The sequence below is a fragment of the Arvicola amphibius genome, chromosome 5, assembly GCF_903992535.2.
Source record: "Arvicola amphibius chromosome 5, mArvAmp1.2, whole genome shotgun sequence".
Classification (NCBI taxonomy): Eukaryota; Metazoa; Chordata; class Mammalia; order Rodentia; family Cricetidae; genus Arvicola; species Arvicola amphibius.
Genome location: NC_052051.1, coordinates 70,940,701 through 70,963,016, shown reverse-complemented (window position 1 = coordinate 70,963,016; position 22,316 = coordinate 70,940,701). Strand labels below are relative to the sequence as shown.

The window sequence follows — 22,316 nt, the reverse complement described above, 5'->3', positions numbered from 1 at the left end:
CCAGAAGGCCCACAAAGACATGGAAATTAAACAATATTCACCTGAATCATCAATGGGTCAAGGAAAAAATAAAGGGAGAAATTAAAGACTTCCTAAAATTCAATGAAAATGACCACACAACATACCCAAATTTATGGGACACAATGAAAGCAGTGTCAAGAGGAAAGTTCATAGCACTAAATGCCTACATAAAGAAGATGGAAAAATCTCACACTAGTGAATTAACAGAACATTTGAAAACTTTAGAACAAAAAGCAAACTCACCTAAGAGAACTAGACAGCAGGAAATAATCAAATTGAGAGCTGAAATCAACAAAATAGAAACAAAGACAATACAAATGAGACAAAGAGTTGGTTCTTCAAGAAAATCAACAAAATAGACAAATCTTTATCCAAACTAACCAAAAGGCAGAGAAAGAATATCCAAACTAACAAAATCAGAAATGAAAAAGGGGACATGACAACAGACATGAAGGAAATACAGAAAATCATCAGGTCATATTTCAAACACCTGTACTCCACAAAATTGGAAAACTTAAAGGAAATACACAACTTTATGAATAAATATCACTTACCAAAATTAAATCAAGACCAGATAATCAAATTAAACAGACCTATAACTGCTGAAGAAATAGAAACAGTCATCAAAAGTCTCCCAACCAAAAAAAGCCTAGGATCAGATGGTTTCAGCTCAGAATTCCACAAGACTTTCAAAGAAGAACTAATAACCAACACTCCTCAAATTATTCCACACAATAGAAACAGAGGAAACATTGCCAAACTCTTTTTTTATGAGGCTACAATTACCGATACCCAAACCACAGAAAGACATTACTAAGAAAGAGAATTACAGACCAGTCTCACTCATGAACATTGATTCAAAAATACTAAATAAAATACTGGCAAATCAAATCCACACATGAGAACCATCATACACCATGATCAAGTCGGCTTCATCCCAGAGATGCAGGGATGGATGAAAATCTGTCAATGTAATACACCATATAAACAAACTAAAGAAATAAAAACCACATGATCATTAGATGTTGAAAAAGCTTTTGACAAAATACAACATCCCTTCATGATAAAGGTCTTGGAGAGAACACGGATGCAAGGGACATACCTAAACATAAAAAAGACAATATACAGCAAGCCAACAGCCAACATCAAACTAAATGGAGAGAAACTCCCAGCGATCTCACTGAAATCAGGAACAAAACAAGGTTGTCCACTCTCTCCATATCTATTCACTATAGTTCTTGAGGTCCTAGCTAGAGCAATAAGACACCAAATGGAGATCAAGGGGATACAAAGAAAATCGGAAAAGAAGTCAAACTCTCACTTTGTGCTGATGATGATAGTTTACATAAGTGACCCCAAAAATTCTACCAAAAAGATTCTACAACTCATAAACACTGAGTAATGTAGTAAGATACAAGATTAATTCAAAAAATCAGTAGCCCTCCTGTTCACAGATGATAAAAGGACTGAGAAAGAAATCAGAGAAACATCACCCTTCACAATGGCCACAAGTAGCATAAAATATCTCGTAGTAACTCTAACCAAACAAGAGGAAGACTTGTATGACAAGAACTTTAAATCTTTGAAGAAAGAAATTGAAGAAGGCACCAGAAAGTAGAAAGATCTCCCATGCTCTTGGGTAGGTAGAATTAACATAGTAAAAATGGCAATCTTACCAAAAGCAATCTACAGATTCAATGCAATTCTTATCAAAATCCCAGCAAAATTCTTCACAGACCTTGAAAGAACAGTACTCAACTTCATATGGAAAAGCAAAAAACCCAGGATAGCCAAAACAATCCTGTACAATAAAAGAATTTCTGGAGGCATCACAATCCCTGACTTCAAACTCTACTACAGAGCTACAGTACTGAAAACAGCCTGGTATTGGCATAAAAACAGACAGGAGGACCAATGGAACCTAATCAAATCAATCCACACACTTTCGAACACCTGATTTTCGACAAAGAAGCAAAAATGTCAAATGAAAAAAAGAAAGCATATTTAACAAATGATGCTGGCATAACTGGATATCAACATGTAGAAGAATGAAAATAGACCCATATCTATCACTATGTATAAAACTCAAATCCAAATGGATCAAAGACCTCAACATAAAGCCAACCACACTGAACCTCATAAAAGAGAAAGTGGGAAGTACACTTGAAAGCACTGGCACAGGAGACCACTTCCTAAATATAACCCCAGTAGCACAGACACTGAGAGAAACAATTAATAAATGCGACCTCCTAAAACTGAAAAGCTTCTGTAAAGCAAAGGACATGGTCCACAAGACAAAACGACAGCCTACAGAATGGGAAAAATCTTCACCAACCCCACATTGGACAGAGGGATGATCTCTAAAATATACAAAGAACTCAAGAAATTGGTCATCAAAAGAACAAATAATCCAATTAAAAATAGAGTACAGAACTAAACAAAAAACTCTTAGCAGAGGAATCTAAAATGGCTGAAAGACTCTTAAAGAAATGGTCAACATCCTTAGTCATTAGAGAAATTCAAATCAAAATAACACTGTTGACAACTTATGCTGGAGAGACTGTGGGGTAAAGAAAACACTCTTGCATTGCTGGTGGGAGTGCAAGCTGGTACGGCCCATTTGAATATCAGTTTGGCAATTTTTCAGAAAATTAGGAAACAAGCCGGGCGGTGGTGGCGCACGCCTTTAATCCCAGCACTTGGGAGGCAGAGGCAGGCGGATCTCTTTGAGTTCAAGACCATCCTGGTCTACAAGAGCTAGTTCCAGGACAGGCTCCAAAGCCACAGAGAAACCCTGTTTCAAAAAAAAAACGAGAGAGAGAGAGAGAGAGGGAGGGAGGGAGGGAGGGAGGGAGGGAGGGAACCTTCCTCAAGACTCAGCAATACCACTCTTGGGTATATATCCAAAGGATGCTCAACCGTGCCACAAGGACATGTGTTCAACTATGTTCACAGCAGCATTGTTTGTCATGGCCAGAACCTGAAAACAACCTAAATGCCTCTCAACTGACGAATGGATAAGGAAAATGTGGCACATTTACACAATGGAGTACTACACAACAGAAAAAAACAACATCTTGCAATTCACAGGCAAATGGAGAGAGCTAGAAAACATCATATTGAGTGAGGTAACCCAGACCCAGAAAGACAATTACCACATGTACTCACTCAAAAGTGGTTTTTAAACATAAAGCTACACATCACAATCCCAGAGAACCTAGACAACAATAAGGACCCTAAAAGAGAGACATACATAGATCTAATCTACATGGGAAGTAGAAAAAGACAAGATCTCCTGAGTAAATTGGGAGCATGGGGACCTTGGGAGAGGGTTGAAGGGGTGGGGAGGGGCAGGAAGGGGAGTAGAGAAAAATGTAGAGCTCAATAAAAATCAGTAAAAAAAAATCTTTAAAAAATCTCTCATAAGTCTTTTACATCATGTCACACTCAGAAGACATACTCCAAAAAACACTGCTATTCCATGGCTGCACAAAATACACCACAGTGCAAGTGGGCGACCCTCACATGGCTTCAACACGGGTGAAGAGACTGTCAGAACCCAAAAAATCTACTTGCCAACACAGACTGTAAGAATAGCTAAGCAAGAAGTCATAAAGCATACCACTCACTTTCTCTGGCGCATGCACAGAGAGGGAAATGTGGTCAAATATTAGCACTCATTGAATATAAAAAGGAAGGCATAGCATTTTCAACTTTTTTATGTTTGGAATTTTTATTAATTTTAATTTTTGACTATTTGAAATTCTTATAGGTAAACAAACAAATGTTCCTGGTAGCAGTGGCACAAGCCTTTGGTCCCAGCAGCCTTTAGTCCCAGGAAGCAGAGGAGGGTGGAGCCTGAGTTTGCGGCCAGCCTGGTCTACAAAGCAAGTTCCAGGACAGCCAGGGCTACATAGAGAAATCTCAAAAATAAACAAAGAAACAAACAACAAAAAAACCCAAGTAAACACCTAGTATTTTTAAGAATGCTATCAACTTATGATGTAAGCATTTCTAACATTAGCAAAGAGAAAGTTGTCACTTTTTAAAATATGTGATATAAACACCTCATATAGTGATATGCCATGTGACAACACTTAGGTCAACAATGATATCTTAAGCACTACTTCCTGTTATTCCCTTAAGAATGCATAACTGGAGCTATGGATGTAGTTTTATGGTAGACAGCTTGCCTAGCATTTGTGCACCATGACTGAGTTCAATTCATGATATTGATTGATATATTGATTAGTTACACAGTAGCCATCTTAGGTTGTTGTGAATATACTCTCATGTTCACAATGACCGAATCACCTAGTGTCATTATTTCTCAGACTATATGTGTCTTTAGTCATGACTACATATAAATTCTCTGAAAGGAGAGCCACATGGAAGAATAACTAGCTAAAACTATTTCCCATCTGTTTTTACTAGCCAATTAAATTAACATAAATATTCTTGATGTTTTGTTGAACTATGTATGGGAAATGTTAAAATAAACTTAGGAAATTACTTAATATTAAGTTAAGTTAAATTTTCAAATAACCTTATGAATCTGTAACTCAGAGCTAAGAATGACTGTGATATCACCTATCCAGTCTATTTTCCTTCGTAGACGCTAAAAAACGTTAAACCTCAAGTGGCATGCTAAACAGCAAAAGGAGAAGTGTGTTCCAGTGACTCCATACAACAGTCGCTCGCACTGCAGCAAAGCTGGGCGGCGCCATTTGGAGCCTTATCCATAATCAACCTGCTGCTGTAAGTGGCAAAGCTAGCAGGGTATGGTGACGCATGACTCTAATCCCAACATTCTGGATGCAGAAGCAGCCGGATGGCGAGGTGAATACAGGTCATCCTGAGTTACATAGTGGGAACTTATCTTTAAAAAAGGAAGGAAGGGAGGGAGGGAGGGAGGGGGGGAAAAATACCTAAATTATGTTCTAAATGAAAACATACCTTGAATAGCTGGGGGACAGATAATCAGGGTCTGATGAAAAGCATCACCACAACCGAACTGTGCAGTTCCCGCCTGCAGAGGTATTCCATGGTGCACAACTGAGTGAGCAGATGTGGTTAATGCCTGAAACAGTGTATTCCATGTTATGTAGGGCAGTATTCCAATCGCTACAAATATACTATAAATCCACACATACTTCTTAAAATCATAATTCCGCAATAAAAATGAACCCAGAAAATGAAAAAAAAGCAGACTGGTCAACTTAAATTGGGTTTACTGAACTCTATTTTTGATAAGAGTTTTGGTCCTAACAACACAAAAGGAAGATTTCAGACAATGAATTCAAAAGGTACATTCTACTTGGTTTAGCTAGAACAGAACAGACATACTCAATGCTCACCCTTACTGAATCTGCTGCTCGCATGATGCTTCAACATCTCAAACCAAAATGAACAATCAGAAGGCTTTTCATAAAGAACTAACAACTATAAATTCTTACCTGGCTTCTTAACGTCCCAATTTTAGTAAGGTTTGCCGTGAGAGCAGCAGTGCCGTTTGATGCGACCGGCCGTAAGAGCGACATTTTACTGTGGGTACTTGTTTCACATGAACTTGGGTGGGACTTACAAATATCCATAATATGAAAGCAGGACTTCACACTGCACAAGAAAAAGTGGAAAATGCTGTAACATTTAAGCATTTAAGATGCTTAGTTTACAGTAACAAAATAAAAATTACTTGGAAAAAAATAAATTCTACAATTTGTACTTTATTTCTTGTTCTTTTTCTAACAATTTCTACAAGAAAAATATTAATGCAAATATATATTATGCTGGTAATATTTTTAAGAACGCAATTTTTATTATTTATTAACACACAGTAATTTAATGATCTCTGCCTTATATAATTTGTACTAAATTTTAATAGACAAATCACTAAATTAATGGTACCAAGAATGTAATTATGATGTTATTTTCAAAGTGGTTATTTATGAACATCCATAGAATATCTTCAGTGTTTAAGGGAGGTATACCTGGGTTTCATAAAAATACTAGTACAATGGCATTTCACAGTAATGAATATTGATTCATTCACATAATAACTTTCATTAACATTGTTGTGAAAACAGCAATGTAGTTGCTTTAAGCCATGGGGGAGTGTCTATTAAGGTTTTAAGCGAAGGGTTTCACTGTGGCATACTCACACAGGAGTCACTGTGCTTCGTTTGTACTCTATTCCCGCCGGCCTGCTCTCTCCCACGTTCCTCCGCCCACTCCCCTCGCTGGTCCACTCCTCTCCCAGCACAGTCCCAGAACATCTGCTCTGAAGTCACATGATTCTACTACCTTTGCCAACCCAAAAAGACCATAAAAATGTCACAAATTTTACTTAAGGCAGCCGACAAGGCCTTCAGAATGTGACCATATCTTCTTCCTTACTAAACCATAACACCCCTTTTTCCTTCTAAAACTTAAAGGAGCAAGAGAAGGAGAAAGAAATCAAAAGATACATAAGGAAAACAGACAACAGAGTTACAGGTCCCAAAGGACAGACCCTAGGGAGAGCTGGTGAAAACAGAAACGGGACTTGAGACCTCTGACATTCTCTTCTATGCCCTCACTGCTCCAGTAGGAACACTCCCATTTTCAGTGACACTTGGGGTCAGCAGTGAAAGTGGCCTTCCAATCTGTGTTTTAATTCTACTCCGCCACATACTAGTCCATGCCATCTCAGTCCGGGCGGCTCCATCTCTTTAGACTTATTAATGTCTAGTGAAGTCACTGATTTTCTATATACCTATCATTTTTAAAACACACTATGAAAGATTATAAAGTGACATACTGGTTGCTGTGAGGGAAATCTAGAAGATGCTTCATGTTAACGAATGGGTGGTTCAGCGTCTCAATTGGAGTAATTCTTAAGTCTGCATCAATCAGCAACATTTTTTTCAACAGACTAACAAATTCTCTTCTATCAGCTTTCTCAGCCAAAAGATCACTTCCTTCCAAATCCATCACTGTGTTCACCTATGACATCAAAGTTTCAAGCCATAAAATAAAGATAAAAAGAAGTGTTTGTTAAAATTCACATCTTAAAAAAAAACCAGTCAACTAGTTATTTGAATCAAAAAGAACTGAAGTTCATAAATCTACAAAATCTGAGGTAACAAACAGGATTCACTCAAAGTAGGAAATTTAAGGAAAAAAAAAAAACCTTGCTGGGTGGTAGTGGTACACACTTTTAATTCCAGCACTCAGGAGGCAGTGACGGGTGGAGCTCTGAGTTTGAGGCCAGCCTGGTCTACAGAACAAATTCCAGGACAGCCAGGACTATACAGAAAAACCCTGTCTTAAAAAAGTAAATAAAAAACAAAAACAAAACCACTTTATTACTACTGCATAAGTGAATGAGTGAATACATCTGTTTGTATATGTATCTCTATGTGAGGGCATGTGTGTGTACTGTGTTGAGTGTGTGTCTCTCCTCTGTATGCATGTATATATCTCTCTGTGTGGATGTCTCTGTCTGTCTTGAGTGCTTGGGTGTTAAGTGTATATGTCAGTGTATGCATGCCCATGTGAGTCCCGTTCACGTGTGTGGATATCTTTGTGTTAAATATATGTGCGCATGTGTGTGTACATGTGAGTCCCATTCACGTGTGTGGATATCTTTGTGTTGAATATGTGTGTACGTGTGTGTACATGTGGACATCCTTATGGAGTAGGTTCTTCTCTTCCACCTTTACATATGTTCCAGAGCCAGAACTCAGGTCACCAGGTTTGCATGGCCAGTGTCTTTTTTTCTATTGAGCCATCTCACTAGTCCAAATGTTGTTACTATACACAGGCCTATTCCTATTAAGACAGGAAAAAGTCTTCTTGTTCATTTTCCTTTTGAAGACAAAACAAAAACACTAAAACCTTTAGAAAATGACAGCATAGGCAAATTTAAACTCTGATAAAGACAAATACAATTTAGCTTGAAATTTTTTAATTAATTCTGTTTCAAACACTTCAAAAGTAAGCATTTAGAAATGAGTGAGATCCTGGTAGTGGTGGCTCACACCTTTAATCCCAGCAACCAGGAAACAGAGGCAGGCAATCTCTGAGGTCGAGGCCAGCCTGGTCTATAGAGTGAGTTCCAGGACAGCCAGGGATACATAGAAAAACCTCGTCTTGAGACACCAAAAAAAAGTAGAAACTGGGTGTCGTGTTTTGAATCTTTGGCCCTCTAGGGTCACCTTCAGCACACAAGATTAACAAAGCGACTGCAGTACTCACGTGCACTATATCGTCCAGACTGTTGAATATGTACTTTCTGGCTTCTTTAGACTTCATTCCTGTCTCTGCCTCATGTTCTTCCAGTGTCTTATTATATATATTCAAGAGAAAAGAACATATTACTCTCCATATGCCTTTAAGCCTCAAGACACAGTTAGCCTAATACCAAGTATAGTCGTTTCAAAAAGAGCAACAAGCAGAAATGTACTATATATACAAATCAATGAATAAATATGAAGTCAGGAATGGTGCATTCGGTAAGCCCCGTACTCAGGAGGCTAACACAGGAAGATCAAGCTGGAGACCACCCTGGTCTGTGCTGAGTTTGTCAACTTGGCACAGCCAGAATCATCTTGGAAGAGGGAACCTCAGTGGAGAAAATATCTCCATTAGCACGGCCTATGGACAAGACTGTGGGACATTTTCTTGATCAATGATGGATGTAGGAGGCCCATCCCACTATGGGACACCCAGATCACTGATGCAGTGCCACACCTTCGCATGCAGTCCCAGGTGACGTAAAACAGCACGTGGAGGGGCTGGAGAAACAACCCCTGGTCAACAGCACTTGTTGCTTATACAGAGGGTCAAGGTTCTGTTTCCCAGAACCTACATGGTAGCTAACAAGCATCTGTAACCCCAGGTCCACAGGATCTGACACCCTCTTCTGACCTCTCGAGGCACCAGGTACACATGTGGTACATATACATACATGGAGGCAAAACACACAGTAAAAAAAAAAGATCTAAAACAAATTTTTAAATGTAAAGGTGGGGGATGGGAGCATGCCAGCAAGCAGCACTCCTCCATGGTTTCTGCTACAGTTCCTTCCTGTCCTGGCTTCCTTGAATGATGGGCTATCATCAGGGTGTGAAAACTTTCCTCTCCAAGTTGCTGTTGGTCATGGTGTTTATTACAGCAATAGTAAACCAAACTAAGAAAGTTATCTCAACCCTATAAAAGAAACCAGAGCTGGTAAAGGTAGTAGACAGATTCAGACCCTGTCCTACAGTATTTATTAGTATGTAATTGAGTGAGAAATATAACAAATGTAATATATATATATATATACGCATATATATGCACTTAAAAAAGACTAAAGACTAAAGATGAATTAAGTTGAGTTGTTAGAGAATAAGCAATAAAATAAAACAGGTATGAAATGCATTATCCATGAGGTATCTTAGAAAACTGTTTAATAATAAATATGCTTATTTTTAGTTAATTACCTTTAATCTCCAACCAGAATGAGACATATCTGTTTCTCTGCAAAAAAACCTTGTAGATTTTGTACCCACATTTAACAATTGTTCTCCTGGTAAACCTTGAGTCTGAGAAATGTATCGAATCTGAAAAATAATTTAAAAACAATTTATTCTTTCAATGACAGGCATTAGTTGGACATTTTGTCAGCAACTACACTAGATCTCAGGTTAAGAAGAAAAAGATATCATCTATGCCCTCAATAAACTCACACTGAGGAATCTGCAGTGTTTTAAATACACAGGAAATATACACTGTAAGAAAAGTCAGGGAAGGATACCTAAAACAATTGTAGTCAAGAGTTTCCTGTGAAAAACTTGGTCTATATTCAAGTTATATGTAAATTATTAATGTAATGTAAAATATTAAAGTTCTATATAAATCAAGAGAGGAAACCAACATGTTCAAAGCCTGGAAATACACAGATCACTAAGGGAGAAAGAGTCAAGAGATGATAATACCTTTGGGCATAAGGCGGACAATACTGGAGGTTTGAACCCATGTTCTCATAGATGCTAAGTAAGTGCTCTACTATTGAGCTCTTCCCAACCCAGCAACTTACCAGGAAGGAAAGAGAGGGATTGGACTGATTGCCTAGATGAGCTAATTCTAGGGAGAGCCTAGACAGAGAGCACACTGACACCCCTCCCGGCAGAGCCCCCTAACATTTCCTGTCCTAGGTATCACAAAGCACTCTTCCTTTGGTTCTGGGCTCTAATATCACCTTACTCATTATACACTCCAAGCCAGGAAAAAACAGGAACTCTGTCTTCCCGGCAACCCCATTCTCCTTCATGGAGCGTCTTCTCCATCCTGCTTTTCACCAGCTGGTGCACGTCCCTTCCCTTGCCATCTCTCTCTACTCTCCAACCCTCCACACTCACCACAGTGCCCGGTGCACATCAGCCTGTGATGGTGGATCTCACATTCTCTAACTGCTCAGTACAAGAAATAAGCACAGGCTTGAACGGGGGAAATACAACAGGACCGAAAAGGTTCTTCATCTTCCCTCTTTCCAGTTTAACCTTTGACACTTTGCTTTATTAAGTAGTAGTTCATCTTCTTCACCTTCTAGTTCTTTTCTCTTTTAATTCCTTCCTCTCAGATTAAGAGAAATCCTTTATCTTCTAGCCTCAAAATTAAAGATGAAAACCTTGTCTTTTGAACAGTCACTTTCACAAAGGCCTTTCATTCCTTTCATTTTGTGCACAGTGAGGTGAGGGTTAAGAAAGAGTCCTGCTCTACAGCTCAGACTGCCTCAAACACAAAACAATCATCCCACCTCGGCCCCCTGGAGTTTTGGGATTATAAGCATATGCCACCACAGCTTGCTTCATTTTATTTACATACTAATGGCTAACATCTTTTTATTTAAAATTTTTGTTTATCCAGCTAGACACAGTGGTACATGTCTTTCATCCCAACACTTGGGAGGCAGTGGCAAGTGATAGATACCTGTGAGTTCGAATCTCGCCTGGTCTATAGAACAAGTGCCAGGACAACCAGGACTATATAGAGACCTTTTCTCAGAAAACCAAAAGACCACTTCTGCTATTAAAGCTTTTATTAATAACAAAAGTAAAACAGAAAATAAAGACTATTTTGTCAGTCATAGTAGTTCACATTCAGAAGGCTGAAGTAGCCTCAGATATGTCAGGGTGTGTGTGTGGGAAGAGGGGGGTTAACAATAAAAATTCTGAGAGATATAAAAGGCTACCATCTCAGGACAAAATGATAAACTAGCATGAGTTGTTCCTTCCCTGGAACCCAAATCTTAGGACAGGACAACAGGGTTGGCTGGGTATTTAAAAACTAATGCAGAGAAAAGCCCTTCTCGGGGGCTAGACTGATACTACTGGGGTAAGAATGGAGTCCAGAAGGTGGCCACTACTAAAAAGGGAGGGGGACAGTACAGATCAGGTTTGGTTGTACCTTTTTACTTTCCATTCTTTTATCAAGTCTGCTTTGGGAGCATCACTGCCCATTAGGCATGTGGACGTGATCCACTGTTAGTGGCTTCTGGAAGCAAACTGCCTGTGGTAGTTCAGCTTGCTTTCTTCCTTCCTTCCTTCCTTCCTTCCTTCCTTCCTTCCTTCCTTCCTTTCTTTCTTTTTAAATCATGTGTCTCTGAGTGTGGTGTCATGTATGTATGCTTGTTTGCATGTGTGTAAGGGCACTGTGATGTGGGGAAAGCCCATGTTCATCTATGTTTGCAGGTGTGTAATCTTATCCTTGGCTGGATAAGGCTGTATTTTTTCCACAATTGCTCTCCATGAGCAGGTCTCTCAACTGAACTCAGTGTTAGCAGATGCATCTCCTGACCCATCTTCTGAATCTGGGATTCAAACCGTCCTCACATGACAAGTACAGCAAGGCCACTGAGCCATCTCCCCAACCCCTTTTCTATAATCTAGATTCCTCATCTGAAAATAGGATGGTAAGTATCCAGAGACGTGGAGAATGTAAAGTGTTATAATAGTAGTTTCTGGGCCAGGAAGGAACTCAGTAAGTAAATAGAAATATTACTGTTGCCCACTGCCAGTGTAAGGTTAAAAATAGTACTAATGTACTTACCTTGTTGTTTATTTTTGATTTTGTTTTTCGAGACAGGGTTTCTCTGTAGCTTTGGAGCCTGGAACTAGTTCTTGTAGACGAAGCTGGCCTCAAACTCACAGAGATCCACCTGCCTCTGCCTCCCAAGTGCTGGGATTAAAGGTGTCTACCACCGCCTGGCTATAATAATGTACTTTAAAGAATAATATACTAGCCGGGCAGGTGGTGGCACAGGCCTTTAATCTTAGCACTTGGGATGCAAAGGCAGGCGGATCTCTGTGAGTTGGAGGCCAGACTGGTCTACAGAGTGAGTTCCAAACAGTCAGGATTGTTTCACAAAAATTCCCTATTTCAAAAAACGGGGGGTGAGGGAGGGGCTAAGCTAAGGCTATAATTCAGTGGTAGAACACAGTTCAATCCTGAGCCAGGGGAGGGAGATCACAAAGGTTTTAGCTGAACACGACGCCACACAACTATAATTTTAGCACTTCCAATATAGAACTAGGAGAAAGAAAACTTGAAGCCATTTTAATCTACCTAAGATTCTGTTTCAAAAAACAAAAAAGAACCCACTATCTTACTTGGAGTACCTCAGTGCACTGAGACAACTGACAGCTGGAGCCAGGGAATGGCTAAGGCAGAGAAGCGTATTCTATAGTGATCTACACACCCTACATTAGGAGCTAGATGAAATCTATGAAAATAAAACACTGACATTTGTAAAAATACTTCTAGTTACTGGGAATCCCCAGCACTCAAGAGGCCGAGGCAAGAGTATTTCTTTAGGTTTGAGGACAGCATGGGCTACCTAGTGAATTCCCGGTCATCCTGGGCTGTAGTGTGAAATCCTATCTCAAAAGGGAAAAAAATTCCCTGAGATTAAGATATATGTGTGTTGTATTTTAAAAAAATAACGATTTTAAAAACTGAATGAAAATTGCAATTATTGGTGCCTCATGATAATCACTTTCTTCAGTTCCTTTGGAGGAACACCCACTCTGAAAATACTGTTCCTCTAAACCAGGTAACACCTATTCCAAGTTTTGTTTAGTCCCCCTACTCCTTTGTCTTTAAAAAAAAAATTACAGGATTTAGAGAAATCAGGTTTGGCTCAGGCTTTTGTCTTTAAATTACCATAGTGACCTAACAAGCCTATTCATTTGGAGGCGGGGTGTCATTTTCTCTCCTCCATATTAAGGAGGGAGCACAGTGACTCACCATCAGTACTAACATGAGCTGCCCAAGACATCAAAGTCCAAATCCAGAGTACACCAGCAATTCAACTTGGAACTGCCACTAGATGGTGCCTGCCCACAGGACTACGCATGCCATGAGCTAACCAGAAGTCTACAAGTATGCTTCTGGCAGCTGGCTGTGCCTCGGTGCTGTGGTGGCTTGGAATGCTGGCTCTGGGTGGACAGCCAAGTCCTTCAGAACCAGCCCTGCTCTAGCAGCTCCATCAAATGGAGCTGGAGACAGTTGTGACTGACCTGATGTGGGAGCTAGGAACAAAACTCAGGTCCTCTAAGAGTAGAACATGTCCTAAACCACTGAGCCATCACTTTAGCCCCTCACATCCTTTTTGATATAGACAATCAACAATAAATCTCAGAATTAAGGCCAGGCAGAGTGATGCACACCTTTATTCCCAGCATAAATATTCCAGCATAAAAATTGGGAGGCAGAGGCAGACAGATCTCTGTGAGTTAACCCCAGCCTGGTGTAGTGAGTTCCAGGACAATCAGGGCTACATAGGGAGACCCTGTCTCAAAAAGAAAAATGTTAAACAGGCCTGGACAAAGTGATACATGCCCTAAGATAGGGGACTTGAAGTAAGACTGCACCACCTACTAACAACCTGCCTAAACAAACACAAGCTAAACACCATATTACCTAAATATTATATGATATATTGGATGATGAATTATTTTTAAAAACTGGTTTGAAGTCTGCAGATGGTAACCTATCTTATAAAAATTTATCTGCGGTAGTTTGAATGAGATGTCCCCCATAAGTTTGAACATTTGAACACTTAGTCCCCAACTGGTGGCTGTTTTGGAGGATTAGGAGGTATGTGGCCTTGCTGGAGGGGTTTCAGTAGGGGTGGACTTTGAATTTCAAAAGACTCTTGCTAATTTGAACTAGCTCTCTTTGCTTCTTGTCTGTGGTTTGATGTGTGAGTTCTCAGCTGCAGCTCCAGCAAACCTGCACCTGCTGCCTATGCTCCATCATCATGGACTCTCTGACACTGTAAGCCCAAAATAAATGCCTCCTTCTGTAAGCTGCCTTCTTCATGTTTTATCACAGCAATGGAAGAGTAAGGAATGCATTACTGGAACATTAGAAAAGAGATTTTAAATCAAGACCTAATGTTAAGTGAATTTAAATTCCGTAAGATGGTAAGTTTAGATACTTTATGGAGCTAGTCACATTGGGTGCATGTAGAATCATGCATGACTCTAAGACTATAAATTACTCTGACTTTCTACCAACTCCAATCATTATGACAGTTCTGTTACCTGATCATACTCCAAGGCTCCTGGGTAGAGTGGCCATCCAAGGAATAGTTCTGCAATCACACATCCCAATGACCACATGTCTATGGCTTCACAAAATGGCAAACCCAATATAATCTCTGGAGCTCTGGAATTTAAAAACAAAAACAAATTAGGTTCCTTTTTATTTTAAATTCTGATTTTATTTGACATTCTAAGGAAAGTTCTAAAACAGCAGAGAAATCCTGTTTACGGTAACGTGACTCTGAGAACTCTTCAAAGCCCAGTGCTAAGCAGCACCAAGGTGAAGGGATTGTGAGCAGAACAACACACCCTGAAGTCTCTTTCCCTTAGCAAGGTCTGTTAACACTAAAAAATCAACACAGACCTTGCTACTACGGCAGATTAGGAATAATACACCGAAAGAAAGCCAGCAAAAATCATTAAACATTTGTGATGTCAACAGAACTGAAAACCAGGCAGTGAAAGTTAAGACCAAATGAAAACAAAAATTCCTCAAGTTAAAAGCTGATCTAGACCTACACGTTACTTCAAACACAGCAGTAACGAGCAGTCGCATAACTGGAGACTACTGCAGTGCATTCAGTCTTGAGAGTAAAAGTACAGTACGGGGCCGGTGGAGGGCTCAGTGGTTAAGAACTCTGTCTGCTGCCACAATTCAATCCGCAGCACCTACATGGCAGTTTACAACTGTCTGTAGCTATGCCTTCTTCTGCCTCCACTGGCACCAGGCACACATGTGGTACGCAGACTTACATATAGGCAAAACACCAACACACGTAAGAATATTAAGATAATTTTTTTTAAAGTATAAGATAAAACAATTAAGATGGGATTTGTGGCTCACACCTTTAGTCCCAGCACTAGGGAGGCAGAGACAGGTGAAGCTCTCTACAAATTCCAGGTCAGGCATGGCTATTACATAGAGAAACCCTGTCTCAAAAAAAAAAAAAAAAAAAAAAAAAAAGTATCTTAGAACTTAAAACACTTTGGTTATTTGAGAAAAAATGCATCATTCTCAGATCAATTATGCTGGTACTTTATGCGGCCTTCTTATGAAGAGCCTCCATCCACTTCCTATGTAAGAATTACCACGTTAAGAGACTCCCGTACAGCTGTGTAACTGCAAAGGAGCCATGCACAGTTATCCTAGGTCAATAGCATACGGCTGTGTTTAACTTAAAACACGCAGTATCCCAAGAGTACAACTAGTATTTTCCCCTACATGAATTGAGAATAACTGGCCATGTTGCCAAACAAACACAGATATATTCCTGTGTAACTACAATATAATTACAAACATCAGGAGTTGAGCAAGAAACATCTCTACTATCTAAGCCTCCCAATGGCCAAATATATTAACAGTGTCAGGCCAATGAAACAGCTCGTCAGGTACATAGGCCACCAACGGCAAACTGGTTTCAGCTCCTGGACTTCACATGGGAGGAAGAGTTTGGTAACTCCAGGGTAACAAGTGCTCATGTGTGCTTGAGCACATGGGCGCATACACACACACTTTAAATAAATGTAAATTTTATATATATATATATATATATATATATATATATATATATATATATATATATATATAAATGCCCTTTCTGGTAAAGGGAACCCTATTCAGAATCATGCCCTTTAATCTTTATCCAAGGTGCAAGAGAAATCTTTGCTTGATTCCTGGCTCTGGTATAAAATACCATAGGTCTAGTCTTGCAGAAATGTCCCTCAGTGCAGGTTTGTCTGAGAGTTCCTCGAAAGCCAATCAATGCTATCAGTCTGCCATGGTGATATTGTTTCCTTGACAGGTTTATCAGATGGTACAGTATCATCACTACATTCCATAACTAATGCTCATTCTGATCAGCTGACTAAGGTGATGTGTTAAATTGTTCCTTTTCTACTGTAATTGACTTATTCTGTAAAGTTTCCATTTAAAACCATATAAATATTGTTTTCCTCATTATACATTAGAGACAGGTATGGTGTGCACTCCTATAAGACTGAGGCAGGAAGAGAAATTGAGGCTAGGCTGAGCTATATATATAGGAAAGATTCCGCCTCAAAAATAAATAATATTCTATAATAATAATAAATAAATCTATTCATGTATTTCCCTCTATGAATTCAGACTAGTGAATTCCTATTATATTCAGTGGGTTATAATCCATTGCTATAATTATTTTGATACCAAATTTTCCCCAAATTGGTCACTTGGAACTGCCTCAAAGTGTATTCATTCACCATGAGCTGCTATTTTCACAGATGTCTGAAATAACGATATTCCAGACTCAGGTTGTTCATTTCCACTTACGGTCCAAGAAGCAGCCATTTCCTTTACGAATACCTGATTATAAAATATATAATAATAAAACATGAAGTAAATTTAACCAAGTCCAACACAAATGTGACCAAATTATTTCTATTTAGCCATGACATTTTTCTTTAAATATATTTTTCAAAACTTTTATACAATATACTTAGATCATATTCCTTTCCTACCTCCAATGCCTCCCAGATCACACCTACCCACCCAAATTTTCTCTCTTACACACACACACACACACACACACACACACACACGGAATCTTTTTGTGCAGATCAATACTGGACGTAGGGCCTGTCCTGGAGTGTGCTGATACACAACAGTCACTGCAGTGAAGAAACAAATCTTCCCCTTCCAGTCACTCTCAGTTGCAAACAGCTTCTTGGTTCAGGGTGGGATTCTGTGTCTACTTCCCTGACTCCAAGCTGTGCAGGTCTTGTGCTTGCTGTCATGGTTTCTGTGAGCTCACATGAGCACCAGTCTCTTGGAGTCATTCACCATGGTATGAATTTTCTGTACATCATCATGTGTAAAGGTGGGGAAGCAACATAGGAAAGCACTGCAATCTAGATGAGCCTGACAGAGAAGCAAGGTTGCTACTAGCTGGCCTTGAAATAGAAAACTTTAAGGCAGGTGTGGTGGCTCCCACCTGCAATCTCATTACTTGAGAGACTGAGGCAGGAAGAATGTAATGAGTTCAGGCCAGCCTCAACGACACGGAGAATTCCAGGTCACTCTAGGCTACAGAGACTCTGCTTCAAAAACCCAAACTTTAAAGCTATGCATTTTAAGAATACATTCTTGTAGTAACTCAAGTTGATTCCAGATCCTTTACTAGCTGGGGAAATATACTTTTGTATAAGCAGACTTCTGTGTACACAGATATCACTTGTGCATTGTACATAGCCAAGAACCACATTAAATATGCCTATTCAAAGAACAGTTCAACCAAGCCTGAAGTCTTGCTTCATGAGTAACTACTCAGAAGTCCAATGTAAAACCCACAGCTCCAAAGTTAAGATTATATGGTAACAAAGTCTATACATGATATGTATACACACACACACACACACACACACACACACATATGCCATGTGTTTTTAGTCTAATTTATTGATGTTCATTACAAGTAAACACTGTTTTTTTAACTTGAAACACTAATATAAAACACAGTTTAACACTGGAAACTGGCAAGTTGGAAGGAAATTTTCCTCAATGAGAGAACAGAACTCCAAATGGGCTGACAGACCATTGATAGAGCACTGGAAGAGAATGCTTGCAATTCTTCAAATAAGAATGCAGTGAAGGAAGGGTCACTCAGAAAAGATGGCTATTAATGGAACATCTCTTTTTGTTATTCCATTTTTATCTACGTGCTTAAGCCAAATGTTCAACTACTAGCAGATGAAATCCAGTTCTATTAGGGAAAGGGTTATCTTGGTTTAGTAACTCAGTATGTCCAATTCTGGCAACAAGTATACCCATAGAAGACAGATACCATAGGCTATCATTGGAAATGCCACTAAACTATGAATTTTATTTGCAGCATATTCATTGAGAAAGTACTGAGCTATGGAAATAGCTCAACACTAGAAAGCATGAGGTCCTGGGGTGCAAAGGAGAGAGAAGAGGGAGGGAAAACTCATCATAAAATGGATCCCACGAAAGTGATTTTTTTTCATGCAGAGATCATAAATAGCTGATCTTCATTTCTTCATGTTAATAAACTAAGCATAATGCTGATATGTTTGGCTACTTCCGAGTTAAGTGTTCATAAGAACAAAACCCATGTCTGATCAAGCTTAAGGCAATGATCAGATAATTTCTTATGTATAAAAGTGATGATTCTATCAGTAATATCACTAAGTAAAATTGTGTATCTGCATGCTTTCCCTACTTGCTTTCCCTACTTGGAGAGAATAAAGACAACAGAGACAGACAATACCAACTTGTAAAAGATAAAGAAACGATTAATCTCAGTAAACATGAAACTACAAAACCCTGAAATCTTCTCTAAGATAAAGGTAGATGTGGGAGTGGTTTTCACAACAAACAATGACAAAACCCGGACAAGACAAGCATGGTGGGAGAGGCCTGCAAGCCAGCACTCAGGAGGCTGAGGCAGGAAGATGGAGGTAGAGGGTTCTAGACCAGCCTGGCCTATATAACAAGTCCCAAGTTTGCCTATCCTAAAATGTTTAAAAAGTAATTTGTAGTGACACTTTGCTTGTGTTTTAACAAATACAGCTTGCCTGGAGATCAGAGTGCAGAGCTAAGCCACTAGAGGCCAGGCAGTGGGATCTCTGTTAGCTCAAGACCACCCTGGGCTACTTGAGATTGAATCTGTCTAAAGGAGAAACAGCTCACACAAAGGTGATCCCAGCACTTGGGATCCCATGCCTTTAAACCCAGCACTAGGGAGGTGGAGACAGGAGTGATATGGCTGGGCATAGAGAGGAATATATGGTGGCAGGAGGAGACAGGAGCTCAGGCAGTCTGAGGATGCAGAGGACAGGATCACCCCTGCGATTTGAGCATTGGTAGAGGCAAAAGGTCTCTCTGGTGGCTGACTGCACTGCTTCTCTGACCCATCAGCTTTTACCCCCTAATATCTGACTCTAGGTTTTATTATTAAGAACAATTAAAATTCATGCTACAGTAGTTAGTAATAAAATAAGAAATTTACTAAGTTATTTTGCATGCCATTCACATCCCTGTTTAAACAGCACTGTTCTGGGGCATTTTACAAGACTCAGGTTTGGGGACAAAGGCATAATGCTCTTGATAATCAGTCACACTGTGCCATGTCTCAGCTCTATTCCCTGAACTCCTGTGCCTAGCTGCAAACTTTGAACATCAACCTTCTCTTTCTACATTTACTTCCCGAGTAAGTGAAACAAACCAATCACCTACATTCTTTATACTGTATTTAAAAAAACAAAAGCAAAACACAGAGTCTGGCTATGTAGCCCTGGACAGTTTAGATTTCACTATGTAGTCCAGAGTATAGGGAACTCGCAGAGATCCATCTGACTCTGCCTCCTAAATTCTGGCACTAAAGGCATCGGTTACCATAACCAGCTTTTGTTTATGTACTATATTCTTAATAATCCCTTTTTATTGCTAAACAGCACCTATTCCATTGCATACATTTTATGTATCCATTTATCAGGGTATAGACACTAAGTTGTGTACACTTCTTATCTATTTTTTTTTTCATGATAGATTGAGGAGTAACTTAGCTTAGCCAGAGAACACTTGCTTAGCATGTTCAAAACCCAGGTTTGGTGTCCAGCAGAGAAAGAGGAAGGGGAACAGGCAAAGGGGAAGACATAGGAGGGAGGAGAGAAAAAGAGGAATGCGCTGGGGAGGGATATGTATCTATTTATCCATTTATCTAGTCTACACCCTGGCTCAAATGTCCACTAGTCATCACGAATTGGACATACTGAAAAAGAATTTCTGGTCTCCTTTAACCACTCCTACTCTGCCAGCTTTCCCCATCTTGAGTTTTTCAGCCCCCAAGGCAGGAAAATCAAACAGGGGCGTCTTTCATTTTCCACATCTACTAACAAATCCCACTACCTAGCATCAAAATCCATCCAGAATCCAACCACTTCAGTCTACCTTCAATGTTCTCTTGTCTAATCCAGGCTGACATCTTGTTTGGATTATGTCAACAGCTCGCTGTTCGAGCTTCTGTCCTTGTCCTCTCCCACCTACCTCAGTCTAGCAACAAGACAGGTAACACAAACCACTCCACCACATCCCTTAGCCCAGAGACCCCAGCAGAATCCTATCTCAGTGAACGATCCTCACAGTTGCCTCAGGTATCAGGTTCACCAATATTTCCTGCCATCTTCTTGCATGCTCCGAACAACTACATTGGCCTAAATATCACGTCAAACCTGCTCAAAACCATTACACATAAAGCTAGCTAGGAAATGATTCCAGACAGGAGCTAGATTTGATTCCCTTTTCTCAGCTGTCTTTCTGCTTAACAGTCATTTGATTACAAAGACTGTCTCACAACCTTAAAGAAGAGGAAGTTCCACCACCCTCTGGCATTTGGCTTTCATCTAGATCCTGCTTGGTTGATCTTTTCTAACACTTCCCAACAACTGACAGGTACTGCTCGTTGTCTCTTTCCCCCTTGCTCCAGCAGACTTTTCACATTCTATGAAGGCCACGAGAACTTGGACTTTTTGTTTCAATGCTGTGATTCCCGCACCTCGAAGAACACTGCTTGGCACAGAGCAGGCTATCACTATCTGTGCAACGCATTTTAACAAAGCTTTTGTAACCCAGGAAACTAAGGAACAGTTTGTGAAACCAAATATACGAGTTCAACAAGTAGCAGCCAAGGGACTCTGACACACTAGCCACCTTGCATTTAAAACAGCTGAACATCTCAGGACGTGGAACAAAAACAAATACCACTTGCTGAGGTCTAACAACGGGTCGGGTGCCATGGGAATAACTACTACTGCACTGCACTGTTTTAAAGAAAGTGTTCTGCAAACAAACTGCAGCAGTGTTCTACAAGATCAAAACCTCGAGTAAGCAAAATGTCCACAGAAAAGGACTGCTACTGAGAGCAGTCAGCCCTAGAATTCCATACAGTATAAGGTTCCTGAGGCAAGTTTAGAGTTGTTGGCTGTGCAAAACAAGAGAAGAAATGCAGCACCCACATTATCAAAGAAAGAGTGGAGCCGAGTCTTTTTTACAAGATTTATTTTGTTTTTAAGTATGGGTATTTGTGCATGTCTGTGCACGTGAGCGTGTGTGAGTGCAGGTGTCTGAGGAGGGCAGAGACGTGGGTTCCCCTGGAGCTGGAGACAGTTGTGAGCTGCCCAACAAGGGCGATCTCAACAGCTGAGTGATCTCTCCAGCCCTGTGCTGAGAGTTTAAAAACCGATTCCTAATCTTCTTTCTCTCATCAAACCAACCTCAAATTATAAAACTGACTCAGAAAAAGAGAAAACCAAACTAATGGAAAACAAAGAAACTGGCCCAGAGCTCACTATTAATAGCTCTTGTTATATATACTTTCATAGGATTTTAGAAAATGAAAATATTAACTGACCTTAAAAAAATTCATAACCTGAGGAACTGTCTGCTACATGCCTTTTATGGTTAACTGGTCCATAACTTCTACAAGAAAAAGAAAAAGAACGCAGAAAGAAGGGATGAAGAGGATCTTGACATAAGAGCACAGCTGCTCCCTCTGGCTTTGACATGCCCATTGCCAGCCTGGACAAGAGCGGCTACAGGAGCCTACAGGAAGCCAAGGCTTGGCCTGGACTCACAGACAGAACAGTAGAGCAGAGATCCAGGCTTCTGGTAGCAGTAGCCTTCTAACACTCCCTCCAGGCCAGGGGTGGGAGGGTGCTCTGAGGTTC

The 22,316-nt window shown here is 39.9% G+C and overlaps 1 protein-coding gene across 9 annotated transcripts in view; it reads right to left on the bottom strand.

Moving 5' to 3' along the window:
* Nucleotides 1-22,316, bottom strand: part of Hipk3 (homeodomain interacting protein kinase 3) — a 94,009-nt gene that overhangs the window by 13,343 nt on the left and 58,350 nt on the right. For all 9 annotated transcript variants that reach the window (XM_038330079.1, XM_038330077.1, XM_038330074.1 and 6 more), the window contains 6 exons: nucleotides 14,595-14,718; nucleotides 9,489-9,608; nucleotides 8,260-8,346; nucleotides 6,821-7,005; nucleotides 5,478-5,637; nucleotides 4,978-5,101 (listed from right to left, as the gene is read on the bottom strand). In XM_038330079.1, coding sequence (XP_038186007.1) covers nucleotides 4,978-5,101; nucleotides 5,478-5,637; nucleotides 6,821-7,005; nucleotides 8,260-8,346; nucleotides 9,489-9,608; nucleotides 14,595-14,718 — 800 coding nt within the window. The remainder of the gene's footprint in view (nucleotides 1-4,977; nucleotides 5,102-5,477; nucleotides 5,638-6,820; nucleotides 7,006-8,259; nucleotides 8,347-9,488; nucleotides 9,609-14,594; nucleotides 14,719-22,316) is intronic.